Source organism: Juglans regia, chromosome 10, assembly GCF_001411555.2.
Source record: "Juglans regia cultivar Chandler chromosome 10, Walnut 2.0, whole genome shotgun sequence".
In the NCBI taxonomy this organism is placed as follows: domain Eukaryota; kingdom Viridiplantae; phylum Streptophyta; class Magnoliopsida; order Fagales; family Juglandaceae; genus Juglans; species Juglans regia.
The window spans coordinates 1,510,681-1,521,042 of record NC_049910.1 but is presented as its reverse complement, the minus strand read 5'-3'; the positions used below and the strand labels follow the sequence as shown (position 1 = coordinate 1,521,042).

Genomic DNA, 10,362 nt, shown 5'->3' with positions numbered 1-10,362 from the left:
TGGGACTTTGGGATTGAGAATTTTGTGATTGATATCTTGCACTCTACCTTTGTTGATAGTGAATTCATTGAAACTTACCACACTAGTAGACTTAAGTTCACATTGAGCCGAACCACTTAAATCTTGATGTTCTGTGTGATTGTTGATTTTTTTTTTTTTTCACTTCTATCATTTCACTTTAACTTAGCATTTGATAATCAATTAATCACAACAGTACCCACTTCAGAGAAGTTGGCCAAGATCATCGGCATAACAGAGAGACTGACTGTTGGCCCAAACAAACCAAATTGGGGTCAAAATGCCGCGGCCTAGCTAACTATGGAACTCGAGGCATGGACAAACGCGAGGGGAAGTGAAACCACTATGGGTGCTGGAGCTACTACAATTGCTTTAGCGGGAGCTGCTATTGGTATTGGAAATGTCTTCAGTACTCTAATCCATTCCGTCGCGTAAAATTCATCATTGACTAACCAATCATTTGGTTATGCCATTTTGAGCTTCACATTGCATTGTTTGTTTTAATGACGGCCTTTTTTTATCTCATTCGTTTTCCGATCTATTGAACGGTAGTTAGATCTGGCCCTCTAATTCCTTAAGGGAGTGAGAGGGGCAAGGGGAAAGGGTACCGTGTGGTCTGTTCACAAATTTAAACATTATTGCACACCACCCTGGAATAATATGGTAGGATGTTGGTAGTTTATAGCATTAATCCTTAAAATATGGGTAAATATATTCAGCAATCTGAGCCACCAGAATCACTATAAGATTGTGGATCCCAAAACTTTGAAGCATGATCATCTCCAGATTCGACAACAGGACAAGCAGCATTGGCGAAGTCCCTGAAACGGATAAGTCCATGTTCTTCACCATAGCTAGCAGTAACAATTTGATAACCGTTTACAGCCAGGCCGGCACAACCAGAGCTTGTACTTGCTTGCTCGGTAGAACAGCAAATCAATGTGTTTGTTTGTGTAAAAGTATCAGTCTCCAAAACATTAACGTAAGAATCCTCTGGGCCTCCTGTAACTATCTTGTACTGATCCATGTGCAAGAATGTTACTGGGCCCGTGTGGCTCTCCAACTCCACTATTGGTTCTGGGGTTAGTGTCTCCTGGTTTCTCCTAATATCCCAAAGCATTACGCTGCAGCAATAAGCACCTATTTGAGTAAGTGATGAGGGCAAAAACAATTCAGAAGTATGAAGAAATATACTTTTATCTTACCTGCCATTACCACCTGTGCAGATTAATGATTTTGAAGGCATTATCTCAACCGAGTACAAATTCGGCCGATAAACAGCTGCAGTCAAAACCTTCTGCATTGTCCTCAAATCAATTGCAATGACAGAGGAACCAGCAGCAACATAGACCATGGATTCATGGCACTTCATCTTTACTGGAGCGCCAGGAACAGATGTCATGCCCACGCAGCATGATGAACGAACAGCAGATGATGTTGCTGTATCCCAAACCCTTACCTATAAGAAACTCTTACCACTTTTAGATGAAAAAACCAACCACAAAATGATTATTGTGAAATCGTTATCGGTTTGGCATTACACAATTCCTTAAATAAACTTGAAAAATGTGGCAAAGTTCTTGTTTAACATTTTTTGTCTTCTTTAAAAAAGATCAACATTTTTTCGTCCTCTACCACTTTTTCCATCACTTGGTTGCAAATATCAAAACAAAGCTTATTCATCTTCTTCCCCTAAGTTGAGGGTGAGATAACCCCATGTTCCCTGGGGATCGGTCAACCACCTTACTCAAGTAATTCAGAGAGTTCATACAAATCAAGAAAGAGAAAATGTACTCTTCTTTCAGAACAGCCAACATTGAGCCTGAAATTTTCTTTTCTTTTTCTTAGTGAGCACGAAATTATTATCATAGGTCCATAAAATTATACAAAGATGGTACATGAGCAAGAAGTATATATTTCAATGACTATAGTTTTAAATGGCACCTGCTCCCCTAAGATAAGGATAGAGAATGACATAGTGTTGACGTGGTGATCAAGAAGGGTTAAATGTCATGTATGTCAGAAGCTATGACATAAATAAGTACTAATTCCATATCTCGTCATGCATAATAAAATAGCTGACCAAATAACAAGTCCAATGGCTTATTGTTACAAGCATTAACAATAACAGCAATAATATGAACTGGAGGTACCTTGGAGTTTTTCGAAATGGTCACCAAAAGAGAAGTTTTATGCCTGGAAGAAAGATGAAAGCAAGAATAGATCAGTTTAATAACAGGAAATGGTCACCCACAGCATAAAGATTCCATTTTACTTGAGGTAGTTATTCACCACGCAAAGTATCCAAACATTATCAGAAATAAAACATTAAATACAACTGAAATCTACAATTTTCTAAAAGTTGTAAAAAACAAAACCCAAGCCAATGAACTATAGCTCAAATGGCATCTTCTATCCTAAAGTGTGTGGTTGTGAAATCGAAACCCATTGGTGAAATTATTACATCACAAGTGCCAGTTCCAAAAAGTGGCAGCCTAAAGTATGTTAAGCCAAAGAAAATTTTTTCATTCATAATCACGTGAAACCACTCATTTTGACAATTCTTCTATCTACAACTATAATTGCCAATTCTTTTAAATATACAATTGAGCAAGTAGCATAATATTGGTGCACAATATTAAAACCTAAAAGATAATTAGCATCAAATAATAAAGTCACATTTATTAAGTTTTAATCATTGAAAACTCATACCCAGCAACTGACATTAACTTTACAGGTTTTTCATGCCCATACAGAGTAGCCTTTAGCGCCTGCTGGCCTCGCTTGCCATTAGAGTTAAGGGACCAAAGGCGAACAGTAGCATCTTCACCTCCACTTGCCAATACTTTTCCACCAACCTCACCTAACAATTTATCTGACAAGATAGAGACTGGGCCATTGTGACCTCTAAAACAACGTTGGCAAGAACCCTACAATGAAAGCATGAGACAAATAGATATTGAGGCTCTACAAAAGGTAGTCAATAACCAAAAAAGTTGACAACATTCTCTTTGTACTGCCAATTAGAGCTATAACCACCATAGAACAAATAAGGAAATAGAATTACCAATAAGAATTGTTTATCCAATTGGTTCATAGCAGTTTATGCAAGCATGGAAGATCAAGACTAGAGATCGCAAATATCTATAAATTTGCAAGGGGGGTTTCAAAACATTATGAATTTATGAAGTACCTTCCACCATAGACGAATGGTGTGGTCGCAGCTGGAGGTGACCAAAATATTTTCATTACCTGGTGCATCACTTTTAAATAAAGAAGTTCCATCAAGGGAAAACAATCTGCATATCAAATAATTATAAACTAAAGGTTAAGAAGCAAGCAATCTATTTTTTTATGGACAACATTTTACGTACAAGGACTGGACAAATTCTAATGAGCTTCATAAGATGCATAACATAGATTTAGGCTCCTGTTTTCATCTATAATTTAGCAGAAAACAAAGACAGACACACATTATTTGAGACCACATCTATCTTTCATAAGAATTGCTATGAATTAAACTCGTATCCAATTCATAGTTCAAGGAAAAATTCCTAACTAGAGAATTTTTGCTTCAAAGACTATAGACATGGAAGGTCCAAGGATGTAATTGCAGCCTGTTATTCTAAAAGATATGCAGAGCCAAAAGCATAGTCTTATAAGCCTCCCAATTCTTTATATGCTCTAAAAGCTTGGCATGGAAAGAAAATACTCCCACGAAAGGAAGCCACAACTAAATAATAAATTGCTAACAACACAACTTGGTTATATGTTTTACAAGGAAATGTAAATGGCTTTGTATCTAATAATGGCAGTGATCAATATCTGCAACTGACTCTCGATAAAGCTGTAGAAATTTTATTTTATTTTACAAGTAATAAAGCTATAGAATTTAATCTATCACTGGATAAAATATTAATTCTTTAAAACAAGAAAAACCATGTAAATTCGCACCTCATACAAGTAATTCTTGCATTATGATCACTTCGCATGATGAAAGATTGCCTTCCGCTTAAACAGCTATCAATTTTCATCATTCCTATCATTGAGCCCTATTTGGCGGTATCCAAAGCCAATGTCAGCATGGATGTCAGAGAATTTGATAAATACTCATTTTGCCACCCCCTCCATTTCCCTTTTCCTAGCAATACTCATAAAAAAAGAGTAAAAATGGAACAAAGGTAATACTCAATACCTTTTTTTATCAGTAAATAATAATTTTATTAAAATAAGCAAAGCCAAGTACACCGGAATACTCAATACCTGTGAGAAGACAACATCATTTTTGTCCATTGCTATATGGCTGTAAGGTTGCGAAACTGTATACAAGTCGGCAACAAAGGGATCAACAAACTTGAACTGCTGCAATGCTGTGCGCCTCGCCATGTATGCTTCCCTCACTTCCAATGTTTGTGAGGAGCTGGAAAGTATCTGTTTAGGCCAACTGTCCCTAATGTGACATATACGAGATACCCATGAGTTAAAAGGAATGAGAGAGGAGAATGGAAAATAAAAATTAAAAAGTTATACACACAGCTGATACACACGATTGATTTATTCCTCTATTTCCATTCCATAAGTCTCTATCAAAATACTTGGTAGCAGGGAGACTGTCTAGCATTCCGAAGTTCAATATGGACCATATGGTCACTCCATTTCCCTCCCATAATGCTCTGTAAAGGACACTTATCATTATTTTCTAGCTTGAAGGTGTTAAGCTTTTTTTTCGTGTGTGTCCGACTAGTTTACATGAATATATTGCAGAAAGCATACAGAAGAATTTGGCGAGGCGAAGCATACATACATACATACACATACATATATATATATATATATATATATATATATATGGTAAAGAGAAGAAGGACCTGAACCAGCGGAGCCAGATGGAGTCAGAATAGGCGACGCGTTTGAAGTATTTGCAGGACATGGCCAAGTTGGAGAGGTCCTGTAGGTTGAGGTAGCCGGCACAGTGAGCCAGCGAGTCCACGTCCACATCCGTTATCTTTGTGGTCGATTGCGGTCGTGATGGATCTGCCTCCGCCATGTTCTGACGCTCGTTATTCGAAATTATCCTGAAACCCTAGAAATCGTTACGATTAACTTGGAGGTGAAGGTCTTTGCGGAAATTGTTTGAAGCCAATTAGGGATTTCTGTTAATTCCTTAAGATACTGCGACGCTTCTCACAATAACGGGAAGAATCAACGAGAATTAGACTCATAATACCAGTTGACATAACAGAACAGAAAGGTTGAACAGTAAAACCGTGGAAATGGTGAAATCTTGAGTGACATGCACAGATTGTAATATTGTATACGACAACATGCACAAAGTCGTTTCGTTAACCATAGGATACTTTCACCCTTAAATAACATCGGGATTGAGTTTTTCCACGGTATAATACTCCTTCAAATAGAATTATTTTTTTATTTAATTGTTTTTGTTATAATGAAAATCATAATTTGCGGTTACATTACAATTTTTGGCTTTTCTTTAATTTAGCTTTAGGTATATGATATTCGGAATGTTTGCCAAAAGATTACTCCAACTTGTTCTAATCCCGTTTGGATATAAAAAATGTTTCATCTTATCTCATTATTATAAATTTTTTAAATTTTTTTATAAAATATAATAAACAATTCAATTTTTTTAAATCTCAAGATAATATTCTACCAATATTTTATTTAACTTTAACTTTCATCTCAATTCAACTCACTATTCAAAACAGTACCTAAATTAAGAGTAATTATTAGGTAAAGACTCTCCTCACAGCCAAAACATATTCGATCAATCTTTTTTTTTTCCAGTGAAAAATATATTCGACCAATCTGATACAAAAGTTTCCCTCTTGATACAAAAAAAGAAGAAGAAGAAGAAGAATCTCACAACTGGTATTAGAGGCAGGCACATCTTTGCCAAACCCATATATGCGAAAGAACAAATTATTATCATTATTATTACTAAGGATGACATTTTGACTAAAATATGAAGACAACACTGTCGTGAACTCTGGACTTCTGGTTCTGAGCCACGCATTCAGAAATCCACATCAGGTTTCTTATCTCCTGCTCCCTCAACCTCATGTAGGCGAAGAAAACACCATAATGGAACTGCAGATCCAGGGAATTACATGGTGAGTAAAGAGCTTATAATGGTAACAAATAATGGGGATTAAGGCTGCTCAATTGCCAAAATACAAACCTGCTGCTCGAAAGCTAAGCAAAGCCTTTTCACCTCCTCTTCGTAGAATGCCTTGTCTAGCATCTGACTCTCTCCATAAGATAATTTAGAGAAAATAGACTGATAAGGAGGATATTTTTCCATAACACCACGGACCTAAAATGGTAACAAAACAGAGGACTCTGGTCACAAACAGTTACATTAAAAACATGTACAAGCCCCACAACAAATACTTTGAAACTGCCAAAGCTTAAGAAACTAGAAGAACGGAAATAAGCATTTTTTTTCATATATAATTAAAGACCAGGAACAAGCATCTATGTGGGCAGGGATTGACATAATCACTTTAGATACAAACTGGCCAAATTTTCATTCTGATTAACTTAGAATTATTTAGCTATGTCTTACTACAAATTTGCTCAGTATACAAAAGAAAATAAATCAGCAAGCCAGTAACAAATCATTCAATTAAACATAAGGCAGACAAATGTTTACTGCATTAAAGGGAAGAAGGTCCTTTCAAGGACCACAGACTGAAATAACGGGAGCAACATTCATGCCAGTATAAAATCTTTCTACACCTCATGATGTAAACTCATAGCATCTCTAAACAGAGGAATAAGGAAATAAATACCTGGTCAATATCCTCACAGACGGCAAGTTCCTCATGGCCATAGGGGTAACTGCTCAATGTAAGCAAACAGTGTCAGAGCAAGCCAGAAAAAGAAAACAAAAATCAGTCAAAGATAACATGGAAAATTACATATTCAACATTAAAATTGCAAAACGTTCAAGTAAAAAGCTTACAATAAACCAAAGTTAGAGTACAATTTTTTGCGATCATCGCGGGTAAGCTCAGTCCCAATGCTGCAGAAAAATAAATAATTAAGGACAACAGAAGTCTGCATGTAGTTGTAAGATTGGAATGATCAACCATGAGAAAACTTGAAAGCAAAAAATTCTTTGAAACAACTTTCGAAACTACTTTCACCACATGGGTCCATAAAAGGAAAAAAAAATTGTTAAATGAGTTTGCTGATAGAAGATTACCTGTTTATGGTAATATTGACAGCCCTTCTGTCAGCCTCAAAGGAGAGGAGGTCAGACATGATCTCTGCTGTGGCACCACCAAGTTTCTACACCAGAATGTCACTTAGAATTAAAGAGACATAGGACATGCAAAAAACCTTTATAAAATGCCTATGAAAAAATAAAAAGAAAAAGAAATATTAGTTTAGCAATCAATGTTCACCTGGCAAAATCTGTAAAAATCCTCTAGATATGCCTTGTAAAGGGTGTTCCTCATTATTTCGATGTTCATGTCATCCAAGTCCTACACAAAGAGGGAGCCAAAAGTAATAAAAATCAATGTTCTCCTACAAGCATCAAGCACATCGTAGCCAAACAAAATGATCATTCTATAATACTGATGCTACTACTACCATCAAGGAGTACTCACTTTTTTTTATTATTGGCACCGGGGCGTCCCGGCTAATCCCGGGGGTGCACAGGCTCTCAGCAATGAGTTTTCTGCAAGTGCACCTCGGGTAATTGGAGGGGAAAATCCCCTAGTCCAATGCCCCTAGAGATTGTTTGCACCCAAAGGAATTTGAACCTTAGATCTAGGGAGAGCATACCCCCAAGTCCAAGGCCTTTACCACTTGAGCCAACCCCTATGAGTTAGAACTAACTCACTCACTAATATAAATATAAAAAAGATGATACTAGAAAGACAATACATGGTTTTCTACAATTACTCTGAGGAATTAATACAATGTGACCTTCCTGTCCACATTACTGTGACCGACAGTAGATAATGTCCGGCTCAATTCCCTAGTATTACACCCTTCTTTAACAACTAGAAGATCAAAATTATCTGGTTGAAGAAAATAAGAATACTTGAATAAAAGAGGAACTGGTAGTTGATCATTTGCAGCACTAGTGAAGCAACACAATAATGTAGAGTCTCAATAAAGAAGAAAGACCATAAGATGCTTATGAAAGAAAACAGAATGTAAGAGGTCGTTAAGCAAGGGTTACTATACTTCACCTCTGATGTGATACACTCAGAGAAGTACGGAGCCAATGGTGTGTCAACAAGAACCAGCCTATAAAGTTCTCGCATATTCTGCGCCACTGCCAGGGTAGCAATGCTGATGACAACGGAGGAGATTAGGAATATATGTCATAAACCCTCAATAAGCAATGGAAAACAGTATTTGGAGGTGAAATCACCTGTCAAACATGCCCAACGGATGGCATTTTTCCAAGAGCTCCTGAACATCTCTCTCATGCAAGGTTCCAGTGACAATCAGGACAACATTGTCTATCATATGACCGTATCTGGATGAAGCAGTAGAAAAGTATTGGTTTCATAAGTTCAAGTTATATTTTCCAGTTGCAATCATACTATACTCGATTAATCTTTTCTTTCGAGTGCTTCAAATAAACATAAGCTGCTAATTCAAACAGAATACCCAAAACAAATATTTTGGTAGTGTTTATTCTTCTAAATTAATCCACGACTAGTAGTTGGTTTGTCAACAATGTTTAAAAAAATAAAAAAGAACATGAAATTAACGTTAACAAAAAGACGAAGTCCACATACGTTATATACTCTAAGAAGGTTGACAAGGGCTCTGTCGCTTGGCATAACATGTGCTTATAATCATCAACCAGTTTAAGAGTGCATTTCTCTACAATGGTTGTTGTATGCAAAGGGGAAGGTTCTGCAAGAAAAAATGTTCAAATTAGCAACTAGCGACTTCACCCAAATTAAAAAGATTTAAGTATGTGCTTCAAAATCAGGAATTCGAAGTCATCCATATTCCATTCTAATTGAAAGCAGAATGATCTGGCATACCTATTAAAGCTATTATATTCATTATGGAAGGTATAACCATGAAAAGAGGAAGAAACCGAGCTACAAGAAAAATTCCTGCTGCTACCACAACGAGAGATTCAACAACTAAAAGAAAGACGGGAAGCTTTTCTGACGATATGCCTCTAGGAACTTCTGGTACTTAGGTTTAAGGGGTACAAATAGAATGGGACAACCAAACAGAGGTTAGGATCCCGCAAGAGTGGGGAGAGTTTTGAAGGGGCAGGACGAAACGCACCGTTCTGGAGGTAAGACCCGTACTCCGTTGCGGAAAGGTGCATCTTGATGTCGTCGAGGGTTTCGCACTGGCACAGATTGTTGTAATCAGCGGCTGTAAGCAGCCCAGCCCGGTGGCCCCTGACGATCGCCTCCAAGTATCCAGCATGAATGTTGAAGGTGAGCGCTTCGAATCCGTACATTTTCCTCCAGAAATTTGCAACAAGAAAATTACAGCGATCTGCAACAAAAGGGTTTCTGGGGGATTTTCGACGAAAGAGCCAGGGGCCTGCTGCTGTACTGCCACGGACCCACGGTACAATTCAGATCGATCGAAGCCAAGTTCTCCGGTTTATGATTAGACCAATAAAATATCGAAGCTATCAAAAATAAAATAAAATATCGAAGATGGCTTGGAGCCTTGGAAGGCTTGGATCTCGGGGCTGTGTAGATTGGATGGACCTTTGGGTTTAACTCGAACCCGTGCAAGCTTAACGAATCAGAGTCCGAGATTGGACCTTGGGCTATAGATTTTAAATTTTCGGAAACGTATATCAAGCTTTACGCTAATGAAAAAATACTGTTTTATTTTAAAGAAATGACATACACAAATCTCGCTTAAATTTTTTATAAAAGAATATATTTTACTATATAAAAGTGTGAAAATTTTAATTTTTTTTTTATAGAGTTCACATTTTTACAAAAGACTTATACATTTGAGACATGTACCATTACTCTTTATTTTAATGTCTTGGTCTGATATTACCTATAAATTATCAAATTCTTTATTAAAAAATAACAGTAATGTTGTAACCCATATTTTTATCACCCTTTTATCTTGTTATGTGAAATATGATAGTACTTATTACTTCCAAATCATCATTTATATTTAAAAAAAAAAAAAATTAAAGACTGATGAGCTATACTACCTTATTATAGTAGAATATGAATAAGATGATAATGCAGTTTGTAGATTTTTCCATAAATTTAAAGTCAATTCTCTCCTTATATGCTAAACTACAATAATAATCACCCTGTAATGGTTACGATGCTCTCTCCAACTTTA

At 36.6% G+C, this 10,362-nt stretch overlaps 2 protein-coding genes across 4 annotated transcripts; both read right to left on the bottom strand.

Moving 5' to 3' along the window:
• Nucleotides 1-674: 674 nt before the first annotated feature.
• LOC109002593 (probable E3 ubiquitin ligase complex SCF subunit sconB) lies at nt 675-5,311 on the bottom strand. 3 transcript variants are annotated; one of them, XM_018980401.2, is made up of 9 exons: nt 4,887-5,311; nt 4,566-4,691; nt 4,282-4,468; nt 3,973-4,070; nt 3,212-3,317; nt 2,731-2,948; nt 2,172-2,214; nt 1,224-1,477; nt 675-1,142 (listed from the first exon to the last, which is right to left on the bottom strand). In XM_018980401.2, the coding sequence occupies exons 1-9, from the start codon at nt 5,063-5,065 to the stop codon at nt 734-736; spliced, it is 1,620 nt and encodes a 539-aa protein (XP_018835946.1). In that variant the 5' UTR covers nt 5,066-5,311; the 3' UTR covers nt 675-733. The 3 variants fall into 3 exon arrangements, with proteins under 3 accessions (XP_018835946.1, XP_018835949.1, XP_018835947.1); XM_018980404.2 differs by lacking the exon at nt 4,566-4,691 and having other exon boundaries at nt 4,282-4,462; nt 4,887-5,301; XM_018980402.2 differs by lacking the exon at nt 4,566-4,691 and having other exon boundaries at nt 4,887-5,299.
• Nucleotides 5,312-5,768: 457 nt separating this feature from the next.
• LOC109002594 (V-type proton ATPase subunit d1) lies at nt 5,769-9,792 on the bottom strand. The gene is made up of 10 exons (XM_018980405.2): nt 9,319-9,792; nt 8,808-8,928; nt 8,435-8,542; nt 8,250-8,352; nt 7,452-7,532; nt 7,250-7,335; nt 7,007-7,066; nt 6,834-6,882; nt 6,221-6,355; nt 5,769-6,129 (listed from the first exon to the last, which is right to left on the bottom strand). The coding sequence occupies exons 1-10, from the start codon at nt 9,497-9,499 to the stop codon at nt 5,998-6,000; spliced, it is 1,056 nt and encodes a 351-aa protein (XP_018835950.1). The 5' UTR covers nt 9,500-9,792; the 3' UTR covers nt 5,769-5,997.
• Between the last annotated feature and the right edge of the window lie 570 nt (nt 9,793-10,362).

Bases quoted from the DNA above. Each gene is read 5' to 3' on its own strand.
- LOC109002593 (XM_018980401.2), bottom strand. From the start codon at position 5,065: ATGGCGGAGGCAGATCCATCACGACCGCAATCGACCACAAAGATAACG. The intron at 3,318-3,972 runs GTGCGAATTTAC...TTTGATATGCAG, and splicing joins GCAAGAATTACTTGTATGAG to ATTGTTTTCCCTTGATGGAA. The intron at 2,215-2,730 runs GTATGAGTTTTC...TCTTTCTTCCAG, and splicing joins AAGTTAATGTCAGTTGCTGG to GCATAAAACTTCTCTTTTGG.
- LOC109002594 (XM_018980405.2), bottom strand. From the start codon at position 9,499: ATGTACGGATTCGAAGCGCTCACCTTCAACATTCATGCTGGATACTTG. The intron at 8,929-9,318 runs GTGCGTTTCGTC...TTTTTCTTGCAG, and splicing joins CGGGTCTTACCTCCAGAACG to AACCTTCCCCTTTGCATACA. The intron at 7,067-7,249 runs GTAATCTTCTAT...ATTTTTCTGCAG, and splicing joins GTCAATATTACCATAAACAG to CATTGGGACTGAGCTTACCC.